This window comes from Leptinotarsa decemlineata, unplaced genomic scaffold (assembly GCF_025532065.1).
Source record: "Leptinotarsa decemlineata unplaced genomic scaffold, Ldec_3_MD MMD2_tig00000133_RagTag_RagTag, whole genome shotgun sequence".
NCBI classification, from domain to species: Eukaryota; Metazoa; Arthropoda; class Insecta; order Coleoptera; family Chrysomelidae; genus Leptinotarsa; species Leptinotarsa decemlineata.
In genome coordinates, this window is record NW_027412542.1 from 7,297,955 (window position 1) to 7,325,093 (window position 27,139).

Here is a 27,139-nt window from a genome sequence, read left to right on the forward strand (position 1 = left end):
AAATTGAACTATTAACACGAAATGAAAATTGAAAATTATTACCAAGAAATGAAAATTAAAAATTGAAAGATTCCAAGTCAAGTTACTTCACGACGTCCGCAACAATTCTAAAAGGCCCAGTGACAGTGTACTGTCCGCAAATCAACCCAAATATGCCGAATGCCTCGGACTGGAGACTAGCTACTGAGATAACAAGGCCAAATAGAATTAGGTGGGCTATAAGTAAATTCCAGCCGTATAAATCTTCAGGAGAGGACGGAATATATCCCATCCTACTTCAAAAGTGGCTGGAATCACTGATTCCATACTTATGTAGAATATATAAGGCTTGCATAGCCATGAGATACATACCGAATGAGTGGCAAAAAGGCAGAGCCATCTACATACCCAAGATAGGGAAGGTAAACGATATAACGCCCAAATCATACCTACCAATTAGTCTAGTGTCTTTCCTGCTCAAAACACTGGATAGACTGATAGATAGATACATAAGAGATGAGGTATTATCAATAAACCCTCTCAACGAACGCCAATATGCGTACCAGCCAGGTAAGTCATCAGATCTGGCATTAGATGATCTTAACAGGCTACTAAAAAAATCCTTAGAGGATAAGGAGATAGCCATGGCGACATTCATCGACATCGAGGGTGCCTTTAATAACGCATCCACAGAGTCCATCACCAAAGCTCTAGATAGAAAAGGGGTTCCAACCCTTCTGTGTAAGTGGATAAATGCCAGTCTGGAAACAAGGGTAATCATAGGCGGAACCACAGTCACAGCTAGAGCTGGCAAGGGATGTCCACAAGAAGGGGTATTATCGCCCTTACTGTGGGCTATCCTAGTGGACGAATTACTAATGAGGCTAAAATCCAAAGGCATGCATTGTTTAGGATATTCCGATGACCTCGCGATTATCGCAAGAGACAAATTCGCAAGAACTGTTTCGGAGCACACACAAACGGCTCCAAACATAATAAATAAATGGTGCCAGGTGGAGGAACTCACAGTAAACCCTCTCAAAACTAAACTAGTAGTCTTTACAAAAAAGAAAGTACTTAGAGGGCTGAAGCCACCAATACTGCACGGGGTAGATATTCCAATTGCACAAGAGTCATTTTTGAACACAAGTTGACATGAAATCAACACCTACAAAAAATAATCCAAAGAAGCACGATAGCCTTCAACTTGTGTAGAAGGATGTGCGGAAAAAATTGCGGTTTACAACCAAAAATGACCATATGGCTATATACCAGGGTTATCTTACCCATTATATCATATGGCTCGGTGGTATGGTGGCCAAAGACTCAGCAGGCTGGGGCGATTCGAAGGCTAAGTGGTATTCAAAGGCAAGCTTGCCTGGCTGCCACGGGAGCTATGAGAACCACCCCAACAGCCGCATTAGAAGTCTTGCTGAGCCTAACGCCACTACATCTATATATTCAAGGGGGAGGCCAGGTCAGTCATCAGTAGACTGACCAGAGGGCAAATGCCTATAAGCATGCTGCACGGTAAGAGGTACAACGAGCTGAACAAAGAGTTGGAAAACGACTCCATAATGGGAATGCCATCGGATGAGATGCTTCCCCAGTATAGCTTCGGAAAAAACTTCGAAACAATTATAACAGGCAGAAAGGCATGGAAGGGAGGACCTAAAATAAATGCAGAGATTACCTGTTACACAGACGGCTCAAACACTGAAGAAGGTGTAGGAGCAGGAATCTTTTGTCTTTGTTGTCTTTGTCAAGACTTTTGTCTTTGTTAAAGTTATATAGTCTCACTAAGCTTAGGTGAAAAAGTGACGATATTCCAGGCAGAAACAGCAGCAATACGTCACTGCGCAGAAGAGTTACTAAGGCAAGAGTTTAAGGAAAAGACTATTGCAATATACTCTGATAGCCAAGCAGCTATAAAAGCAATTAGCCCCATGCAGGTCAATTCCAAACTGGTCTGGAACTGCCTAGAACAGCTACAAGAACTATGTAGTCAAAACAGACTGTCATTAGCCTGGGTACCAGGCCACACAGGATACAAGGGCAACGAAGAGGCTGATTCAGCACGACGCTCCCACATTGGCCCAGAACCCTTTTGTAGTACAGCAAAAGCGCTGCAAAAAACTTGTAACAGCAACTGGAAGGAAAAACAATTTCAAAAATGGTGGAATAAGGCACCGGGTATGAGACAGGCCAAAGAGTTCATTAAAGAGTCATCGCCAAAATTCACGGAGTACCTACTAAGTCTAAATAGGCGATCAACTAGAGTTCTGATCGGGCTATTGACATGACACTGTAGACTCAACAAGCACATGAACAACATCGGACTGGCAGACACAGCCCTATGCAGGCTTTGCCAAGAGGATGAGGAAACCTCCGTACACATACTATGATATTGCGACGGTCTGTCAAGGATAAGGTTTGCAACATTAGGGGAGGAAAAACCACAACCCTCTCAATATATGGGGAACTTGAGATCTGGCCTATGGAGTCTAGTTACAAGGACGGGCCTAGACAAGGAACTTTAGCATACATGAGGGCACACACAATAGATCTGCAAAGGCCGCAGTGTAGTGGCTGTTCAGCACAGAAGCCCCATATTAATCTAATATAATCTACTTCACGACGTTCCGATTGTTGGTATTCACAATCTTCTTCGGGTGATAACTGAACTTATTTCTCCGAATCTATTTTCAGGTCATTCGAGTGATTTCACCTATCCCCTATTTCCTCTCTTCCCTTAATCGGTTTCAGCGGGAGCTGACCGTTTGGCGGGAGTTGGTCGTGTTTCCATATGTTGCGTATCTCTACGCTAGCTTGGCTAAATGAGTTGTTGGACAACATATATGCGGTTTCTTCAAATTTTCTCCTAAATCAGTGTTCCTCCTTGTGGATGATGAGACCACTTGATGTTATGTTGATGAGTCCAAATATGCTCTGATATTCCTGATTTGCTGGTTTCCCCTCGCTGTGTGTGTTTCTTGTGCTCTGCAATGCGAACTTTCAATGGCCTCTTAGTTTCACCGATCTATGATTCTCCGCACTCCATGGTATCCGGTAAATGCAATTTTTGGAATCGCAGTTCGCGTTTGGTGGCCTGATTTTCATGCGACTGCTACGGATAGTGTTCCCAGATCTGGAGAAGGTTCTGATGTTATACTGGGACCCAATTCTTCTCATCCTTTCCGATAATTCTCTGATGTTAGAAAGTGCAAGCAGTGGTTGTGACGGGTTCTCTTTCTTGTGATGCTCTTGCGGTCTTCTAGCCAATGTCTGTTCCATCATCACTCCAAAGTGATAGTTCTCCAATGACCTATAAATAGTCATATCGCGGAGAAATAAGTTTAGTTATCACCCACGATTGTGGATACTAACAATCGAAACGTCGTTAAGTAACTTGGCTTGGAATCTTTCAATTTTCAATTTTGGTTTCTTGTTGATAATTTTTCATTTAAATCTCGTGTTATTAGTTCAATTTTTTGATTCTTTGATTGTTGCTTGTATTTTATTTCATTATAATTTCAGTTTTTTTGCTCAATATAATTGTTGTTTTTCAGCTAATCTTTTTAATTTTTTTATAGATTCTTTCAGGGATTTCAAATCAATGTATACCATATTAGACGATGAAATGAAATCACATGACTTCGTATACTCAGTTACATTAAAATGCAATTATTTTTTGCAGTTTCAGAATATTTCTTTTTCAACATGCAAAATAATTAATACCGAAACATATATCAATTGGTTTCTATTATTGCTATATGATATACATGTGATAGAATTGACGGATGGAAATCCATAACTCATTCAAGTAAAACTTCATCATGAGATTCCCACGAAAAAATGGTAGCAAAGATGTGGAGACGCCCGCCGGATACCAAGTTTTAAGGATTTCGTTTTAGTCATTTCATGATGATGCTGACTTGGTTAGCGGAATTCGCGTTGCCTTCATCTTCTATGTGGCAAAACTCTTTTCTTCAGATTGATCTTAATTTAGCCGAAGGCACCTTTACTCAGATCGAAGCGCAACGAAATATGTTTTGGCAATCATTTTCTGTAGAACCATCATGGATAAACAGGGCCGTACTTGCCCGTTTGTAATATACATATTAAATATCTTATCTTTCAAATTAGTTGGTGTAACCAGCGATTTTTGACATGATTACAGTAAGAATACACTCGGCTACTTTATCTAAATATTAAAATTGATTTTAAGAAAATTTGCGAGATTTCGAAAAAGAAGGAATGAAAAAACAAGGTTTAATTTTTTATTAAATGTAATTCAAATAGGACGATAGCAAATTTGATTCACAAATAAAGCTTGAATGTTATTATGGGCACCTCGATAATAAAGACCTTTTCCACCAACACGTCACTGTTGAATTTACTAGTAGGCTCCGACACGTGTCTACGAACGTGCCAAACCCTTTTCTACACCGAACTTGTCGTCGGCAGATGGGTTTTAATGGCATTTTAATACCGACAAGTCCAGGTGGAGGCCGAGATATATCATTTGCCAGAAAAAAGTATGACGTTTTGTATGGCTTTACATATAATTAGTTGACTTTTTGTTTTGATATCCTCTTGAGCGCGGTATAATTTTATCAAAACAGTTTCGTAGAAATTGATTACAAAATGCGATAAAAATTACGAAGGACTACCGTCTTCCGAGAAGCGAAATTTTTGGGTTGATATTGCTAGATACATTGTGTCCCAAACACTACGAGAATAATTATTGTTCGAATTACCTAACATGAGTTTGTACAGAAATCTCTGCATGTAACATGTGAACGAAATTTTGTTAATTATATATAAGAGGAAAGATTTTTTTTGAGTTCAAATAATTTGTGACACTAGTTACTCCCTATACCCAATAAATAAATTTACATCCCATAACAATATATATCCTCAATTGAACTCCTGTCAAATTTTGTTACTTTTATTGAAAAAGAAGTTCATAAGTCCGTTCAATTTATTCATTCGAAACTACCTAAATTCCCATCAAGCTGAAAATCAGTAAGATTGTTTGAAATATGATTAAAAATTAAATTTAAAAGTTTCCCATCTTTCCCCTGTATACAAAAATTTTTATTCAGAGTCAAAGTCAAAAGTTTTATCATGAAAATACTTCAGACAATAATTGTAGACCATAAATGTATACATTTTTTTCCTACGAGACACCGTTTTTGAGATATAACGATTCAAAAAGTTGTAAAAGTTGTAATCGTCTCATAATATGCACGTTTCCACGCCACCTATGAGGTAGTGTACTTAGCGCTTTTTTTTATTGTGGTTTCCCCAGTAGGCCTATTCCACGGGTCAGTTGTGATCCTGTTTAATTTGGAACTATACTAAACTATACTAAAGATGATAGTAGTGAAATGTAATCGTCCGAGTCGTAACTTTCAAATTATTATTCTTCTTGTTCTTCTTTTTGATTTTCTTGTTCTTGTTCGGCTTGTCCTTCTTCTTGTTCTCCTAGTTCTTCTTCATCTTTATTCCGAACTACATGTAAACTGCGTTAATAGCGATGTATCGCATGTCGCCTCGTTGGAATCAAACGAGTCCTCCACTGTTGGTGATTCAATATTAGATAGAGCACGATCGGCCTTGACAATGTGTACATGCCAGAGAACAAAACAGTCCGGCTTTGTTGCAACCACATTTGGCAGTGCATCCATTTTTGCAGTTGCAAAATATTGTGTTCAGCAGTTTTTCCGGGGCAGGTGGAAGTGAAGTTTAGACTGGTTCTAATGAATTGTTAACCAACTTCCAACCCCAGTCTGTAGAGTCTAGCTGATAACCAAGCCACACTTGAAAAAGATGTTGATGAGCAACAACTGAGGTTGGAGGAAGACAAGGTAATTGTACTTGTTTTTTACTTTTGGTATTTTTAACGAAACATGCATATATATACTTATCTAAGCAGGTAGTTTTCTAGGAGCTCCGTATATAGAAAGAAGACAGCTAATTTCGTAGTGATAATTTCTTGTCGAGTTGAATCGTTATATCTCAAAAACAGTGGCTCGTAGGAAAAAGGTATTAATATATTTTTTATAGATAATTTTATGGTCTACAATTTTTGTTTGAAGTAATTTTATGATAAAACTTACAGTTTTGCTGAAAATCGCGAAAAACTCATTTTTTTTGACATTGACTTTCAATAATTTTCTTTTCCATACACAGGGGAGAGATGGGGAACTTTAAAATTTCATTTTTTATCATGTTTCAAACAATCTAAGTTATTTTCAGCTTGGTGGGAATTTAGGTCGCTTTACTCCTATTTTTTGGTCTAATTTGACCGGACTATCAATCGTATCCGGAGTTGATTCACAACTATAACATAAAAATGACCCTCAAAATGTTTTATTCTCAATCAAATGTATACATCTATCTCACATAACTACTGCAATATAACTGTACCGTAAGTTGTGAAATAACATTGAATATTCTTCCACCCTGTATTGAAAATTAATATTTCTATTACTAAAATTGAACATGAACCCCCTATTAGAATATCGAGTATACACAATTTTTCAACTGGTCTTCGGTATATTCCATATTCAAATCCATCACGAATCCGTTTTTGCCAGGATATACTGCTGTCCTTTTAGTGAAGGTAGGTTCAACCATCTTAACATTCCTTAGATCCTTGCAAAACCACTTGGTTCTTCCGATCAGTAATGGCAAATCTTTTCGAACCCTACATTTCCAGAAGAAGTCTGCATAGTACTGGACCACCCACCATTGTTTCTTCAATTTGAAGTCAGGTTGTGACTTTATCTGATAGCCAGGTAGAACTGGGATAGGACATAGGGATAGTACCTTTTGCCTTTTTTTCTTCCAGTATAATTATTGTGACCTATACGTCTGTAAATATCTATATCTTTTACTTTTAATACTTTCTAGTATACAAGGTGGTACTATCAAGCTTTTCATAAACGTTGTGTTTGCCTCAAATTGATATGAATGTAATTGTGTGTGAGTTGAGGATTGACGGGATATTCCCTTTCGAAGACCTGTGCTTCGAAGGGATATTCCCTTTCGAAGCACAGGTCACAGGAAATGATACCGAGGCAACCTTCATGACATTCTTGCTTAGAGGAAGGCATATAAAGGGTACACATCAAATCAAATGTAGAACTGAGAAATAAAATCCACGGCTAGTTCTGAACTCGTGACCGATGTGGAAGATTTAAAATAGAAACAAGAGAAGAGTTAGATTACTTTCCACAAACTTTGATCCGATACGTGGATGATGTATTTGCTGTTTTCAACAGGAAAAGGAGTAATGTAGAAGATTTTATGATTTGTCTCAACAAAAGATCCCCAAATATAATCTTATAGTCATGAGAAACGCCGATAAGGGTTTAGAATTGGTTCTATATAGAAAGAATACTATCACTTTCAGGTATATCCATAACAGCTACCATCATTGCCACAACAAACAATGGCGGCACTATACTTTCTTGTTCAGAGGCTGGCCACGTTCCCCTTGACAGTGGTCAAGAAGATAGCTGGAAGTAACGAGTTCTTTCAAACGCCAACGGTTTGATTGAAATTAAATGAATATGATACTAGCTTTCAAAACTGCTCATACTCTCCAATAAGGCAATTCGAAAGACAACACGACGAAAAAGTTAAAGTGTGTGATACACGACATAAGCTGTGAGGATTGCGATAAAAAGTATGTTGGTCAAATTAAGAGGATTATTATAGCTCGCTAAAATGAACATTCATGTGACATGTTCGATCCCACAGTCTAGAGGAGTCCAATGTTACTCAACATGCCATAGAAGATGGCCACAGAGTAAGTGAGGAATGTTTAAAATTGTCAAAAAATGTGGTATGAGATTCGTGGACGCTGACAAAAGCCCGACTTCTAACACCCCTTTTTTTCAATCTTACGTCATCACAGGTGACTAGAAAACAGGTGAATATTGGGTATTAGTCAAGGACAAATAACTTTACGTAGAAATTGAGTTAATAACCTTCATTGTGTGAAGTACTGGTTCGTTTGTCTAGATACATATGAAAACATTAACAAAACCTTTGGAAGTAGTCCCAGTCATCTTCTGATGATTATTTTCTCCCTCTTCTCAACAAAAGTTCTATTGTTGGCGAGAAGATTTTTTTTAAACTGTCTTTTGTTAGTTCTCAAATTTGTTAGAGGTGTCATTATTAGTAGTAATAATAAAAAATACTTGAAAACATATAAACGTCCTGAACATTTGTAGTTTGACCCAATTAGGAACTCAACTGCTGCGTTATTGAATAGTTTCTATACTCCTATCAGTTTTAACGATTTTTATGGTCAAATTATTACCGAAACTACTCTCACAAAAGGTACTAAGTACAGGTATGCCTTTTCTGTTTCGAAAGAATCTCACACTTTACGAAGAAACATCATCCAAAGATTTTATGATTATTGCGGGTTTACTGGTACCTTTCTTGTCGGCCGCTAAGCTCAATTTCATATGTACTGAGAGGCACAAAAAGTCAATGATTCCAATTATGTGTTTTCATAAAGGGGTGAAAGAATTCGTAAAAAGTATTCTAGAGGTTCGAGAATTTTATAGTGTATAATGTTTCATTTTCGGTTTCCTAAATGGACATTTGAACTTCATCAACTTTTGCTTGATATTTTGTTTCTTTGAATTGAAATTGAAAAGATTTCAAACCAAGCTATTTCTCAATGATTTTGAAGAATTGCGAAGCTTCCCCCACAATACACAGTAATTTGTTCTTCTAATATCGCCGATTTTTGTTCGGGGTGATTAGTACTGCACCTATCTTTCCATTTTTGTCACTTACTTGTCTAGTACCATAACCCTTTCAAAACATTTTGTATTCTACAAAATGCATTGTTACTATTACATATGTTACATACAGATATCATACACATTTAACCAAACAATCTTCATGATAGACACCTCAAATTTGTTTCGGTCTTTATGGATACATATTAATTCATTTTCAGTCTCATTCACACAGACACAAACTTGACATGAAGTTGAAATCTGTCTGTTAAAATCTATTCTTCCATCAACTGTTAATTACAGTCAAGATAAAGTTACCATCTATCAGGCTCTATATTCACAAGTGAACTTGTAAGAGTTATTCCCTGTGATAAATTCAAATCAAGACGTCAGTGAAATTTCCATAGAGCTTCATATTCATCCAAAAATTTTTTCGTCATATATTTCTTTCACTAAAATCTACTTCAGGTACATTTACGGAAAACGAATTTTGAAAGAATTGAATAACAATTTTATTTTCTCTGAAAATATTACAATGTGTAGATGTTCACTAGAAGTTCATAAGGTTTCTAAGAAATTGAATTCAAAAAGTGTTATTTCTGTATGTAGATAACCGCCTCAATGATTCTGTTCTTGTTAGAGATAATCTGAAATGTTCACTTCCTTCCGGTCTTAATCTCAAAATACCTCTAAGTACTAACTGAAATCAATGAATACTCCAGGATCTTGTTTTTTTATGGCTTCACTAACTCTCTGTTATGGAATAATGACCCAAATCAGGACATAGTCACACTTGAACGCAGCAAAGTGTGATCATATTTGAAGCATATACATTTCAAAGTCAAAACTTTAGGAGCATCAATAATCCTGGTTTACAATTGATAGTCGATCACTAGATTTTTCAACTCAAGCTCCTAAAAAATCTAACCACACCTTCACGTCCAATGGCTAATGAGTCTCCGGCATGGATAATGCACGTTCAAGCAGGTCAATAGCACACTACTTCGAGGCCCCATACTAACCTCAACATAGGACTGATATTATCTTATTGTTTATTCTTAATTATGAATATGAGATCTATTTTTCAGTATCAGGAATCATTTTTGTAAGTTATATCAATGGTTTCCAATTTATTTTTTTCCAAATGTATGCTGAAGGTAAAACAAAAAACGACATTAATTTCACTAGAAAAATATCCAGTTTGCTTCTCGGAAAAAACCAAATAGATACATTTTTGGTAACAGTATCTCTAATAACGCACATATCGTTTTGACATGCACAAAAGGTTTGTAAGTAGGTATGGATTGTAGATGTGACGATGTTATGAAATGTAAGAAGTTGTTGACCAGTATGCTGCTGTTGCTACTAGTACAGTCAAATCTGTTTTAGGTAGGGTTTGTGTTTTTTTCATCTCCTGAAGACGCAAACTTGATTGGTGAAACTCGCGTCAAGAAGAGTATTGCGGTTCTATGGTTTGAGAAAAATACTTGTTTTGGATTTAGGGTTTGTGTGTTTGTGAGTCATATTCACTCACATATGATATTTTTGCCATCCAAAAATGTGGTAAATTCAGTTCAACAAAAGAAATTACCAAAATTTCCTTATATCGTTATTGTATGCCGTATACTCTTAGACCTTGTTATTAAATTGTCACAAAAAGCTCCTAAACAGGTACATCTTTTCTTTCAACCAATTAAATTGAATGGGCTTCCAGTACAGATACTGGTTGATGGATGGATTGATTGAATTCAGTTGATTGTTGATGATGCCCGTTGATGTTTGAAAAAAATGTGATTTTCATAGTAGTAAAGTTTATTATTAAAAATATAAGTCTAGAAGAAGCAACATTTGTTGAAGTTGTATATAAATCGCAAAATTGAGTTCCGATTAGTAATACTATGACTCAAGTCTCAATTTTTGGGATGAAAATTACGTTGTAAGAAACGACCAGTCTATCAAATTCGTTAGACAACGACATAGACTAAACGAAAGACAAAGACTGAATGGAGGACTAGGATGTATAAATTGACCCTTAGTGTTCTGAGCACTCTCAAACCACAAAATTCTCGATTTGACTTTAAGTACTCATGCACTGATTTTTTTTATATCCTCCCCATTTCTGAATTTCACCTTTCTCACCAAATATTTGTTGATATTGGATTGGAATGGGAAAATGATGAACTTTTTTCCTTCATTTTCAAGGTCAGGAGAAGTCGGATTTACCCCATTGTATTTATTGGTTGAATAATAATACATTATTTGTCATTCGAGGGCAAGAACTATCCAGATTTAACTCACCTAGGCATTTCGGAATATGATTTTACTGTTTATGGGGAAGAAAGTTTCTGGCTTTCTACTACTCGATCTTGATACACAAAAATGTAGGAATCTTATAAAGAAGGAAGTAATCAATTTCAAAATAAGTAACTCTATACAAGATGTGTAGATCATGCAAAGAAGTGACTTTCAGCAAGAAAAATCCCCCCTGAAACAGCTACTTTTATATAAACATTGAATTACACGAAAGAAAAATTATTTCGTAACAAATACTTTTATATGAACAAAATACTCTTTTCTTTAGTCAATTTGTATTCCAAGCATTCAGTGTAGAATTGAATCTGATATCAGTCACAGGATTCCTACACTATATAGTAAATGAAACAGGTAAAATTTCACTTACAGGGAACCCTGTCATCCTCACTGGTAGGCATCGATGTTTCGCCGTAATACACTTGTCTAAGGCTTTTCATCTGCACACAATTCATACATAAATTACGACTTCATTTCACGGAATGAATTTGATATATTCATGTCAACGATGATATCGTAATGAGATTCATTCCCTTATTTGATTAAATATTTAACTGTATATGATTTTTTTCAAAATATTCACCTATTGCTCTATTCCCGAAATATTTGTAAGTGATGAACAATTTAATTTATTTAAAAGATAGTTTTCACTTTCCATTATCAGTTTAGTTGGCTCACTATGTACTTCGAACTTTGTAAACACATTGACGTTTTTACCTGCATTACAGCGTAGGTAGATGATGATAATACGACCTAATTCAGACCAATCATGACAGGCATCGTCCAGAATTGCACACTGCATTGCGTCACGTTATTATACTTTATACAAGTTTTGAAAGGGCTCCTTTCCTGCTCTATGATGGGGTGTCGGGATAAATATAGAAATATTTATTCGGCCTTTGTACGATTTTTGAATGGTACGTCGTTTGAATTGAAGCTAGGTATATGCGATGGCATTGTTGATCTATCGCAATGCAAGAATTGGTATACGTTATGTGTACACTGTTTACCGATGAAAATCTGCATCTGTCTTTTTTCATTTCAACTCCTTCGTGAGAGTAAAGAAATATGCGTCACAACGAAAGAATAATGACTAAACTAATGAAAGAATTTGTTGCCTTTTTATGTCTTTACTGGCACTGTACTCTGTCATTCGTAAACTCTCGTACTGAAAACTATTTTTATAGATTATATGCATCCTATCGATAATAAAATTATATAATAATAATAATCATAAACGGCTTTATGACTACAACCACACAAAAAAATAACAATATAAAGTTTTAACTGCATATATAAAGTTATGCAAATAACTGCTAGATTGTTCTTCCATTGATGATACAAAACTAGGCAAACTATTATTGGGCAAGAATCGCTCAAAGAGGAAAAAAATAGAAGATAAAAAAGCGGAATGGTGAAACGTTCATCATGTTATTGATTTTGAAAAAGATCTAATTTCAATTTGATTTTAAACTGAGAAGGTGGCAGTTTTTTTAAAAGTTCAGGAAGAGCATCGAATACTTTAGCTGTCTGGTAACTGAAGGAAAATGGGAGGTGTTAAAGAGGCTTTGAACCTGATGTTAATAATATGAACATCGGTTCGATACGTCACTTTCCTATGCAGGTAAGAAGGGATTTTATAGAAGAGAATCTTGTGATAGAGGCAGGCAGCATGTATTTTTCTCCTATCATCCATATTTAGCCATGCTACTTCCTAGAGCTTATGAGATATTCTGTTTCTTTCTTCTTTCTGACTTCATCAACAACATGAAGTATATCTGCATTTATGTGAATTTCAACTGAATTGATAATTTTACTCCTATTGATTTTTGACTCGAAAATGATAACTTTGGATTTTTCTGTGTTAATAAATAGCGAGTGTGAAGTTGCTAGTTCAATAAAGTGTATAATAGTAGAGTCTATGATTCCGCAGGCTTCTTTGACTGTGATAAAATTGAGTGTCGTCAGCGTAAAGATGTACATTACAGGTTTCAAGTTTCCTTAGAAAGGTTGACGAGTAAATAGTAAAGGGCAATGGACTCAAAACTGATCCTTGTGATACTCCTGCCTTCAGTTCCAAATCATTCGACACTTGAGAATCCAACCAAACGTGCTGCTTTCTACCTTCCAGATAATTGCCCATACGTTTGACAGCGTTATCAGATAATCCCAAATAATGTAAGATATTTAGTAGGAGTTTATGATTCAAGGTATCGAATGCTCTGATGAAATCGAAGAGAACCAATATCCTGCACCTACCCTGATCCGTTGCTCGCATTATGTCATCACTAATATGTATAGGAGTGCAGTTTACAACTATGACCTTTTCTGAATCGAGACTGCATATTTGGCATCAACGATTTTCTCTCAAGATATTCTCTCAACTGTAAGTCCATTGCCTTTTCTAAAACTTTTGATAATGTTGGCAAAATACTGATTTCACGCAAGTCTGTAAACTCAGTAATATTACTTTTTTTCGGCAAAACCTTAACCACTGCACTCTTCCACACAGAGGGATAAACGTTTTCAGAAAGACAGATATTTAATATATGGGTTATATACGTGATTATATGAGGGCAGCATAATTTAATTAATCTCAGGTTTGATTCATCACATCCCATAGTATTTGTACTGATCTCGTAAATATTTGTTTAAATACGTCGTTAACTTCTAAAAACTCAAAATTCGAATTTTTTAATCTGTTTTCCTTATAGAAGTTTGAAAGTGCATCTGAAGGTTCAGAAAACGGGATAGTATTCACCAAAAAATCATTAATTTTTACTGGATCCTTCAGATGTTCAGGAATATCTGTCGATATTACATTTACGATTTCATTTGTATTTCAATGATTTCCAGAGCTCTTTTCTATCAAACATTAATGACAATGATGATATCACAATCCTACTTATTCTGGTAGTTTTGTCAATAATTCAGTCAATATTTTTTTATATCTTGGCAAAAATACGAATGCATGCATCGCCTCCTTTCGAACGGTGTCAAAATATTTTTTCGTATATGTTCTGTTGACGCAATCTTATAAATTATTTAAAGCTACCTTAATAAGCGCCGACGAAGTGTTAAACTCAATGAAGCCTACAGTGAGTTCAGAGAAATTGAATGTGGTGTGCTTCAGGGTACCGTGCTAGGGCCTATTCTTTTCTCGATTTATGTGAATGGATTATTTTCAATACAGTCTGAAGGAAAAATAATTAGCTTTGCGGATGATATGGTTATTCTTTATAATGGACAAGACTGGACTAGTCTGAAAAACTCTGTAGAAGTAGATATTTCTTTAATAAAAACATTTTTTGACAACAGATTACTAACTATCAATATTGATAAAACATTCTTTATCCCCTTTACTACATATAAAACTACCTTGCCAACTTTTCAGCTACTCACTTTGCCAAGTAACCTACAAATATCTTCTGTAACTACCATCAAATACCTCAGAATTATGATAGATACACATATGCGATGGGATCATCATGTGAATTTGGTCCTTAAAAAGCTTCGCTTTGTTCTCCAAAAATTCCGGCAATTAAATGACATTCTTGATCTGAAACAGAAAAAAAAATATTACAGTTCAGTGGAAAGTCACCTGAGATACGGTCTTCTAGGATGGGGATGAATATCTAAAACTTACCTACGCCCACTCAGGGTTATTCAAAATCGTTTCCTTAAACTGGTGTTATCCAAAAGTTCAAGATTTCCAAGTGAACGTTTATATGAAGAATCGGGTGTACTAGACGTCAGAGAACTATATTTCAAAAAAATAATTATCAGACAAAATAAAAATAATCTGCTCTATAACTTCTGTTTAATTATCTGCGAGCGCTTTCGACAGCTGGTGGTGCTGTCATCCTCTAGGCCCTACTCTATCTGCAGATAGAGTAGGGCCTAGAGGATGACAGCACTATTTCTACACTCTCAGAAGCATCTAGATACATGTTGTTGTTAACTTGTCTGAAGTTATGGAATAGTTTTGTTGCAAAATGTGATGGGCGATTGCTGATTTTCTAGGTCTTCCATATTTTAAGTGTTCCTTATATCTTATTTTGATAGATATTTTTGTCTGTCCATAATATTTTGCAACGCAGTCCTTACATTTAATTTCGTGAATTCCAGACTTTTCCGAATTCTCGACTTTGTCTCTTGGTTTTCCTAAAAGGCTTCGTAGTGTATGACTTGTTTTAAAAACCAACTTCATACCTAGTTCTTTGAAAATCTTTCCGAAGTTCTTCGTGTATTGGTGGCATGGAACTGAAGAATTCCTGACAGGTACCTAGAAGAGGTATCTATGGTATAAATAAGGATAACATTGTAAGTATGTTTAGCTCGATCTTCGTCTTGAAGATGTTCACTTGGTGATCGAAACACGTGCCGAGGTGTACCAATTACGGTTTGGTTTAGGAAAAAAAAACTCCAGTAAACTACATCAAAGTTTCCAAACAGTGCATCACAAGTAATGTATTAGATGATCAGGAAAACCAAAAAAAAGATACACACGTTAGGCCATCGATTAGTACCCGTCCCAATTTTCTTCTGACAGTCAAATTTTATAAAAGAAGTCGTGAAACAAATGTATTTTGTTTTCAATTGTTGCAGGTGTTGATTTATAAAATTCATATTGCTGGGTACTCATCAATTGACTCACAAAATATTTATAATAATTAAATTAATGAAAGCAGGTTGAATATAGTTAAGGTACGATATATAACAATTGATATGTCTAAATGTAACTACCTTGGTGACTCACTAGGCTATTTTTGAGGTGCTATTCATTTTAATTGATTTATTAAAAAATAAATTAAATTAAGTCCCATACACAAAAAAATCAATGAAAAATGAAAGTGAGTGGATAAAGTGCTTCAAAATTGAATGTTCATCTCTAAAACACTTTTGGGCGAACTGGTTTATCAACAAATATTAACTACATTACAAGGAACCAACTTCACCAAAACTGGCAACAAAAAACCTCAATTGGAAAAAAGTATTTCAATTTATGAGTAAAATTATTCTTTCGTCATGAATAATCAGAATTCTAAGCGACGATTTTCCATTTGGATTCCAGGACATCGGCTACGGAGGCATATCTTCACCGACAGCAGGAGGTTGCAAATCTCAATGAGGATCTAGAAGTGATTTCGAAATGGGATGAAAGTAATAAGGTTCAATTCAATGCCACAAAAACCCAGGCATCAGTTTTCTCCAAGAAGATAAATGTCTCCGAACCGGATATAATAATGTCAGGTCAGACAATTCCGCTTCCTGCTTCGATAAGTTTTTTTGGGGTTAAAATGAAAACCAATATGTCTTTGCACAATCATGTTGCTGAAATTGCAAAGGCTGCTTCTCAAAAGCTTGGTACACAGTTCTGAACCAGAAAACTGTACACACCTCAGCAAGTTTTGATGCTATATAAAGCGCAGATCAGCCTGGAATTAGGAAAAAAAGGTTGGATATTTGTCTTTCTTCTATAGATATTTTCACGGGAGGTGTTCAAGTGTCTTGGCACATTCGATTCCACCAAGAGTGGTACATATCTGAAATACGCGACGGACTATGGCTGCTCATCGTTTTGAGGTTCATCACTGTTTAAGAACTCTTCCATCTGGAGAACTGGCGTTTACGTGGAATAAATTTCCTGAGAACGTTTTTCCTAATGGATTTGATCTCCACCGATTCAAATCCAATGTGAATCCCTACTTTCGCACAGACAACGATCTGAGAGCGCCTTAAGGGTATTCCTGTAGTGCTTCATACAAATTATTTCGTGAGGTACTCAATGTGACCTCGACTCACCCGCATTCAATAAAAACAATATGTTCTCAATATCTTGGAGAATATTCGGCATGCACTCAATAAAGTGGATAAACTATAGACAAAAGTTATCTGTTGACATACATCCATGCAATGTCCAATTACAATTTTTTAGTTGCTTCAGACTCTTAACCTAAAAAAGTTGTCATCATTCAAACTATGCATAAACACTTCAGAGGAGGGTAACCTACACCATTTTTTCATATTTGTAGGGGCTCTCAAGTGCAGAAGGTGGAATCCTAGAAGGAGTTGTCGCAACTGGAGGTCAAGCTCCAGTTTTCGCTCCGGGAGCTCGCCTCAAGCACCGGACACGCAGGTACAACGCTTCCGGAAGTCTCAGTGATAGTTCCTCCAGTGTCAAACGACAGGTAAGTTGAGATTTCAAATTTCGTCTTCTCTCATAAGCATCACGAATGCAAAAAATGTTTATTTCGTAAAATATTTTCAAGAATGCATAGACAAACTAACCCACGAGAGTAGCCAAAATCAGTCTCCTTGAATATTTAGTGTAGTCTTCGAATATTTGAGCGAGTTATTCGTGAAACTACGTTCCATTACGAATAGAAATACTTTTATTGTGATCACCGGAAAAATATTGCCTAACCGCTAAGTACATACACAGGTTGGAAAATCTAAGACAACATTTCCCTATCCACCGATTGGGAAATGTTGTATCGAGGTATTGCCGGACATTAACTTGGTATTGTGGTGGTGCTCCATCCTGCTGAAACCATATCGTAATCACTGGAACTGAAGGATTCGTTGGAACAAGATATAAATTTGCTAAACTTGGAATGACATTCATCATTTTGAAGTAGTGCCAAATAATTATCGCTATTCAAGTTGCCCTCAATGAAAAAGGGATCAGTGATATGGTTTCCTACAATCCCTGCCCAAACATTAACCTTTTGAGGGTATTGCCTGTGTTCTTCTCTCATTCAGTGAGGATTTTCCGTTGACCAGTAGCGGCAATTTTGCCGATTAGCATGACCGTTGAGAGACAAAGTACACCCATCAGAAAACATCGTCTTCTAATTGGATGATATTGTTATCCAACATATTCATCATTTGCTCACAAAAGTAAGTTCTTCTATCAAAATCGTCTTCCATGAGCTCCTGAGTAGGTATCATTTTATAGGGATGCATTTTATTTTCTTTAAATATGTTTACTATCGATGTATGGCTAACATATCTAATGGATGTCGGTCTACTCGATGTATGTGGGTTTTCCTCAAACCCAAACAATTTAAGTTCATCACTCATTGCATGACCAAGCTCGTGAAACTGCTTCTCTATTTTGCTTATTGTTCCTTGAGATATTGCCAGTAAATTAGAAAATTTATCATGAAATAGGCGAGCTACTTTCTGTTGTGTTCGGGTTTTATCTCAGTAACCAATCATTTGTAAAACTGTTATTTTATGCATTTCAGTTAGTCTAACAATCTGTCAGACTTGAAGTTAACGAACTTTAAACTTAAATTAAAATACTAACAACTACTGTTGTTAAATACACAACAAGTTGACGAAGCGTTTTAAACTAACGTTGCCACGGAAATCATTTACAATTTTGTAAAGGATACCATCTGAAAAGAACAGTGCTATGGTTTTTGCTCACTTTCTTATATCAATACCTCAACATGAAATAAGTTTTGAGTGTATTTTATCGAATTTCGGTAACCACACGATTTTAATTTTGAATTTCAAATCTGTAATATCTTCGAAAATATTCTTTTGAATAACATGCTATAAATAACCATATTCATCTATATACAGAGACTTATGCTATCGCGGAATTTTTGTAGACCTTTTTAAGGTGTACAATAGTGTAGTACATTTTTTAATCTAACTCGTAGGGTTCAGTCAGCGTTTGCAATGGAAGCGCAAGAAAACGTGTTGATTTACGATATCATATTAGAAACCTCTGAAATTATCAGTGTTTTTCTACTATATACACTAAAACCTTCCTCTTGAATCACTTTATCTAATAATAAAACCCGCATCAAAATCTGATGAGTAGTTTCAAAGATCTGAGCAGACATAGGGACAGACAGCGGGAATCGACTTTGCTTGATACTACGTAGTGATTGATGTTTTGTGTGAACTGGTTGAAATGAGACGATACTATTCGTGAGTAGTCGGGGTTGTGATACTACCAGTGCGAGCAATTGCATTTTTAAATAGTGAATCACTTTGATAGTTGAGTTCACATTTTTGTGTCACTTCAAAATTAAAATTGCTAGGTGTAAGTGTCCTTTTGTTTGAGTGAATTTTATTCAAGATCATTATCAGTTACCAGCTGGGGTATCCAGAGAGGTCGGTGGGTCTTGCTTTAAATACCCCTACTAATAAGTAACACCAACCATACAAATAAAATCAAATTGTCCAAAATTACTTCGAACATTCCACAGCATTCAAGATTGATCTAGAATGGCCAAAATGTCTTGGGATGTTGCTGAATGTTCGTTAACGTTTCAGATCATTCCGGAACATTCCCGAATGTTTTGGAATGTTCCGGTATATTTAGGAATGTTATTGAATGCTCGCGAATACTCATGAATGTTTCGGAATGTTCTAGAAATGTATAGAGAGCGAACTTCGAGCCATTATATCTTTCACAACATGCCGTTCAGGAGGAAACAGAAACTTCCTCTTGGATTGGTTACAAAGCTCCACCACCCTTGATCGTTTCCTTAGGATCTGTTTCGGGGTGTTTCCAAACGTTTCATAATATTTCTAAACTTTCTTCCACATTCCAGATTACTGGAATATTGTGGAATTGGGTCTAACACTCATCCCCATTGTAGAATATTTTGGAATACACTCGAATGTTCTGTATTGGTTTGGAACTTTCTAGAAAGCGTTACTTCTAGCCCTCATATCTTCAAAAGCACGCCCTTCAGGTAAAAAAGGGAACCTTCTTCACGTACCATAATAGTATGGGATTTTCCCGAACTTTCCAGACTATTCCCGAACATTTCACAACATTCCAGAATGTTTCGGCATGTTATGGAATGCTTTCGAATACTATCGAATGTTCTGGATTGTTTTAAAATGTCCTAGTGCCAGACTTCCAGCCCTTATTTCTTCAGAATACCTTTCGTTTTTGCGGAGAATGTAAACTTTCAACAAAAGTATCAGGCAAAGTTTCAGGCAAGCGAAAGACCCTAGATAACCTCTAGCAACGTCAGGGGTATACCGGATTCCGTGTAGCTGCGGGTCGGTCTGCATTGGAACCACAAAACGAAGTATAGGGACTCGTCTCTCCGAACACAGGAGAAACTGTCGCCTCGGACAAACCGACAAGTCGGCTGTGGCCGAACATGCTCTCAACAAAGAAGGTACCCACATTATCTCATTAGGAGACACAGTAATACTCGACTGTACCCAAATTTACTACCCAAGAATATAGAGAGAGGCAATAGAGATTCAAAAGCATAGGGATAATTTCCATAGAAAAGAAGAGATAATGAATATTAATAAAAGCTGGCTACCTGTCCTTAGAGGTATAGGAACATGAACAGGTAATACAATTAAGAGCGATATAAATAGAGCGCCCAGCACGGAAATAGTTGAATGTTCCAAACAGATACATATACAGGGACCTAGACCTGGACACGCAATATGTGGACGTGTATATGAGAGAACATGCAGAAAGCACGTTCGATAGAATCAGATCGCACTTAAATCCAGCGTTTCGCGATCTACACGAGGCGTTGAACATGGATGACCCCAGGTTCCGAGAAAGGGACAAACATCCAAGGCCGACTAAACAAAACCAGAGACCGCCCCCACGAGTCGCCGTCAGGCGGCTCCGGCAAGTATAACATTTTAAAGTGTAGTAACCATATATTCTCTTTCAGGAAAACCGCGACTCACTTTCAAATCACATTCTCTCAGCTTCACTGAGAAACGCCCGTCATTCACAATTCTGGCCGCCGTTAGTTTTGGGGGCCCCCATGCAAAAATTCAGTTAGGAATACCGCGACAAACAAAAGCCAAATAAAAATTTAAAACGAGAAGTTAGATAGGGAAATGAAAGCACCTAAAGGCTGGTTTCCAACCAAAAGAAGTTAGACATCAATCTTGCTGAAGTACCTAGCAGCTGGATTGAGGACCGTTTCCTTAAGAAACGAGGGTGGAAGGAAAGGGTCGCCAGGTCCAAACCTGCGGAAGCGATTCCGTAAGGAGGGAGCTTGCGACCTGGGCACACAACCCGGGAGGGGCATGGGGGGGAAATAGTTGATGCGTTGGATACAACAGGAACAAGAACCAGATCACCAGCTCGGGTATTGCGACCGGTACCACATTACCTTTGAAAATGTATACCGCAGCAGTAGCGAAACGTCAGGCATAAAAACCTGCAGACCACGGCCAGAAAACCCGGAAAATAGCCTCCATACTTTAATTTTTTAGTTTTCTACTCATGCGAACCTAGCTCGGGTCGCTAATTTATTTTAAAGATACATGCCCAAGTGGCCAGGTAGCGCTGGAGGAAGTGTCAATAAGAAGAGTTTGTTATTGTGGTTCTTTTTGTACCATTTTTAGTTTTCTTATCTCTTTCTGAATTGTGATACCCAATATATAATTCGGCATGTAAAAAAATGTTGGAGAAATTAGAATATTTTTTATGAATGGCTCGGAATTTTTTATCAAATCCCAACCTCGATTCAAGCATGAAGTTAAGAAAGCTCTTTTTGTTTGGTGGTTAGAAAAAGAACGTTTTGATAACAAAAATACAAAATTTAGATCCCCAAATCCAGTCATTTATTCAATTACGCAACAGTAAATGTAAGTATATATTGATTGCGTGATACTGAATAATTTTAAGATAATCTTGATTCAATTCCTAAAAAAATAACATCTAAAAAATTACATCTAATTCTCTAATTGGGCCTATGTTGATAATTTTGAAGAGGATGAATTCAATAACAGCATAAAAATCACGAAAAAAATAAGTTAATGTTGATCTAAGACACGGAAATAAAATAGGGTGAACAATTCAAAATACATAGAGGTTTATATTATATCGAATCTATTTCCAAATTTTACTCTGACCTGCTATTCTTTAGCACACCAACTGAAACACAAAATGAAAAATATGAGAATTGTTCAATGAAACGAGCATTTATTGTGGAAAAAATTGTCCTTGTTCGGTTTTTCACGAAAATGAATTTTTCACAGGTCACACTCTACGAAGAATTTCTACTCGAGCAATAAGTCATACATATTTCCGACAAAACCGGAACTCTTTATATTTGTTTTGAAAACTTCACGGTGCTTTTCATTGAGGACCTTTCTCATAGTTTGGTACTCCCAATTGTCAATTCTGATTTTAATACTGCAAAACATATAAAATCCACGATTTCGTAACAATTTTTAAAGATTTACGAGGGTACGGGTCTAGATAGTTAATAAAACATGACACACTCTTGAGGATATATATCTATTGACAATAAGTATACATCATTTTATTGATTGACGAATTTTCTTTTTTTTTATTATTGCGTGGTCTCAACATATAAATAAATTTACTTCAACCAGTAGGAAATACTTCTCTTTTATTTTGTCGTTGTCTTGACTAAACAAAATTGTTTTATCTTTCGATACCTCAGTCTCCATGTAGCCGGGCCATGTAGTAATTAAAAATAGAAAAAGGCAATTACCATACATTTTCCTGCGTTCATTTCGGAGATCAAAGATAATTATCGTAAAGTTAGTCAAGTACATGAGACGCACCTATCTAAAATGATCAGAGGCAATATTTTATTACATACAAATTCTTGTAATTCTATTCGAACACGTATTTGAGTTGAACGAACTCGATTTCAGCTAAGAGTAACAGAGTTTTGAGAAACACTCTGGTGAAAAGAGGTTTCAGTTCAATATTATGTGTTCATTGTTGGTGGTTTCAGGGTGTTCCGTACTTATTACTATGAAATAGAAATATACTTGACATCTTGTCAAGAACTGTATTTATTCATGTATTCGGTGGCCAGGTTAGTGCTACTTTTGAACTACTGATGATCTAGGCACATTTTCAGATCCTGAACGAGTCCAAATATTTTAAAAATTTCCCTAGGTGACTTTTATGGCAAGCTCTTCAGCAAATTTTTTGAAATTACTCAAATATGAAAATCAAATTACTACTTGTAATGAAATAGGCTACTGTGTTTCAATAAAATTCAGATAGAGCTTTAACCAACTTGTAAATTTTGCCTTTATATTTCAAAACAAATGAAAATATATCACCTTTGTATAACGTTTCAGAAACTAACTCTGTACCCTTTCTCAAATTTTTTAATAAACTGCATGAATAGTATGTACACTGATTGTTAAGAATCCTATCTGACGTGAAACTTTCCCAGTTAAGCACCCTTCTTTACAAACATCCAACTTTGATCATAATCAATTGACAAAGAAAAACTATAGTCTCATTAATAAGATAGAACTAACCAATACTTGATGAAAATCCATTACAACGTATTATTAAAACACACGTTAATGTGAGATTTCCACTTGAAAGTTTACAAAACCGGAACAACCGTATTGTTTAGTATTGTTATAGTACGATTTACATTCTACATTATATAAGCCGTTTCCACTAGTTTTCTTTTCTCTGTGTCAGGTTATGTCATCAAAATTCTTTCATTGTCTCAATTTATCTTATGTACACCTTCTTCTTCCACTTAGATTTTTCACATTTAATTTTTCTATATTTTTTATCTTCCATTCTTTTATGGTTGAAGTCTTCATTCGCTGGTTTACTTTGAGGCAATGAAGATCTATGATAGAAAAATGTGGTTGTTTTTGTAGATGTCTGATTTTTGTGCAAGTTTGTTTTGTGATGACAGTTGTTATTCTCTTGTTCTTTAAATTGCCTTATTCACAAAATCTTTGGGTTATTCTTTATCTCCATTCAATTTTTCATGACTCTGAGGCTGTAGACCACTGTGGTATATGGATTATTCGCAAGAACCTGCGACTTAAGAAAACCCCACAAGAAAAAGTCTAACGGGGTCAAATTGCACGATCTCGGTCATCGCTACGTGAGATGTCCATGCCTTCAAATCGCTTGTGCAGAATTTCCAATGTGCCACGCACGTGCGTGGCATATGTCGTTGGTCTCCAGATCATTCAATTCAGACCAAAAGAAGTTGGTAATTATCGACCTATACTACTCACCGTTGACAGTGATGACCTGACCAACGTGGTTCTCAAAGAAATATGGACCGATGACGCCGCCAGCACAAAATCTACACCAAACAGTGACTTTTGCGGAATCCATTGGGTGCTCTTGGATCTCATGTGGATTGGAATCGTCCCAAATTTGACAATTCATTCAGAAATGGGCCTCATTGCTGAATATGATTTTTCGATGAAAATTAGGGTCAGGTATCAACTGCTCCAGAGCCCATTAAGCGAACACACGTCGTTGTCAATGGTCGTTTACACGTACCTTCATTTCCTGGGGTGCGGTACTTTGTTCGAACAGAACACCCAGTTTGATAAAACAATTATACAGGATGTTAATTAAGTATGTATCATAAATTTAACAGACGATTTTTTAGGTTATTTTAAGACTGAATGTTCATATAACCATAGGTCCGCAAATCCTTCGTTCTCAAGATACAGGGTGTTAAAAAAAAATATTCGTAAATATCTTAAATATCCTCCACCTAATTTTGTTGTTATTTGGCAATGGTATTTATAACATTGAGGAGCTAATTTATCCAGAACGTGATTCAATTTATTAAGTCCAGTGGCGTCTCGAGCGGGATTTGAACAAATATTTTTGATTTAAAAATGTACGCCACTGACTTTTGTGCAATTTTCATTATTTCTTTGGATTGAACAATAAGAAATACAACTTTTTTGTCACTGGAATTTTTTTCGTATCTTGCTTAGTTAAAAAAAAAGTCGACCTAATTGCATATCCCTGGACCTCACAAGGAATAATATGGGGAATTGAATGTTTCTTTTTGAAATTATTATTTTTACAATTTTTCATTTCTAATTATGTAACAATAACAACAAATAATCAAATAACAATAACATCTAGACTAACTAATTGCACTAAATTAAGTGTTGGAAATGGCCTCCTTCGGCTTCAATACAACCGTCTAGCCGCCGCGCCGCATCATTGAATTTCGCACTCTTCTGAAAATACCATAAATAATAATCGACGGTTGCCTTGGAAAACGATTGCAGCATTTAATAAACAACTTGACAGTTGTTGTCAGCTTTATAAGCTTTTAATTTATAATTTTTATAAAAAGTGTGTTTAGTGGTTATTTTTCGAACCATTTTTGTAAAACATGGTTCAATTTACTAACAGTGAAATGACAGATATGCATTTCTGTTATGGTATGGCTCACAGAAACTTGAATGATGCAAGACGCATTTACCAAGAAATATTTCCTCAGCGTGTAGTGCCTAACAGAAGAACTTTTGTACGTCCCCATGCACTTTCTGAAACAGGCTGCTTTAAAAGATCAACGGTTGTCATTGGGAGGCCTGCAACGGTACGAACAGTTCAAATTGAAGAAGCTGTTTTAAATGAGATTGAAGTTAATCCTCATACCAGTACATATGATCATATCGATTTCGAAAAAGTCTTCGTATATTCATATGAATTCTATTGAAAAATTTTTCCCGCCAGAACAAAAATACTGGCTCTCGACAAGAGTTTCGTAACGAAGTTAGCATTATTAGGAGGTAACTAAGACTCTTTTGAACGACTATATTAATGTTTTTCATGTACCTACACGAGTCATCACCTCACATAACCCGTTTTCTACCTGTAATTACGTAAGAGTTCAGTTAGGAATGGGACCTTTATCACCGTCCATTATTAACTGTCGAAGAAATCTGAAAACTTATTGACATGTATGGGCTTCAACAATTTCAAGCATCCCTCACTTATTTTGGGGCCTTTCTCTACAGATTGTTGACCAATACTGGCCATCTCTGGTCTATACAATCAAACATGTAAAACATGTTCCTTGTAACGAGCTATTACAGTCCGCTCAGTTTGACCAACATATTTGAATCCCAATCCTCACAGCTAGTTTCGTGAATTTCAAACTTTCCTTTTCCTGTCGTCTTGTTTCACAGGTTGCTCAATACTTGTATTTTGAAATGGAATGGAAGAACTATTAATTTTGAGCCTGCGTCTTTCTGAAAAGTCGAGAATACTTGTCAATTTTAGCGATTTCATTGACAGTTTTCTCCTTGATATCACCTCTTTTTTGCTCAAGGGAAACGTCCTTATGAACAAGAAAATGTAGTCACGCCTTTTTTGTTGTGGACAACGGTTCAGAGCTATATCTGAAAGTACTTGTTTACCTCCTATACATATACATCAAATTCTGAACTCTTATCGGTGTTTCTTATGACTAGATCATCCAAGAATAATAATTCGTCTACTTTTCAAGTTGAGGATGCTTTATTATGGTTAGGGTCTCTTCAAGTCATCCTGTGGTAGAAGTCCATTATATTTTGAAATGGAGTGCAGTAGATTTACGATGAACAAAAACTCAAAATCGTCTTCACAACTTAATATCACCCTCAGATATTAGAACGGTAAAACCATCAATCAGTACATGTTTCGAACCTATATATGTTCATCATCAGCTAATTTGTTGAAAATTATGGAGGAGAAAATTTGTATAATGGAGAAATGAAAATTTATATATTTACCAATATGAAGGAAATTTATAACATTCCAACTACAAATGACTGAAGTATGGGAGGCTTGGAACCTTTATACCTACTAGTTACATTCAAAATCGAAAACGAAAAACTCTTTCATTAGAATTCGTTTTCATGGAGAGTTTTTTTGGTTTTTGATGTTAATCAGTGGGTATGAAGGCTCCAAGCCTTCCATACTTCAGTCATTTTTACCTAGGATATTATAATCTCCCTTCATATTACTGAACATAAAAATTTTCATTATAATTGACATATGTCACTGTGACCAATTACCATTGGTAACATGTGATAATTTTCTTTTCTTCATTATAAAAATTGTCTTCTCCATAATTTTTAACGAATTAACTGATGATGAACCTATATTGGTTCGAAACATGTACTGATTGATGGTTTCACCGTTATAACAGCTGGGGGAAATATTAATTTGTGGTAATGACTTTGAGTTTTTCTTCACTGTAAATCTTCAAATAGAAAAAAAACTTTCTTTCGTCATTTTTTTGGTGATTGTTATGAATATCATCGAACTCCTATCTATTTCAAATATT

The 27,139-nt window shown here is 35.9% G+C and overlaps 1 protein-coding gene across 3 annotated transcripts in view; it reads left to right on the plus strand.

Annotated features, from left to right (window-relative positions):
• Nucleotides 1-27,139, plus strand: part of Ca-beta (Calcium channel protein beta subunit) — a 483,978-nt gene that overhangs the window by 61,703 nt on the left and 395,136 nt on the right. For all 3 annotated transcript variants that reach the window (XM_074172644.1, XM_074172646.1, XM_074172649.1), the window contains exon 2: nucleotides 17,096-17,251. In XM_074172644.1, coding sequence (XP_074028745.1) covers nucleotides 17,096-17,251 — 156 coding nt within the window. The remainder of the gene's footprint in view (nucleotides 1-17,095; nucleotides 17,252-27,139) is intronic.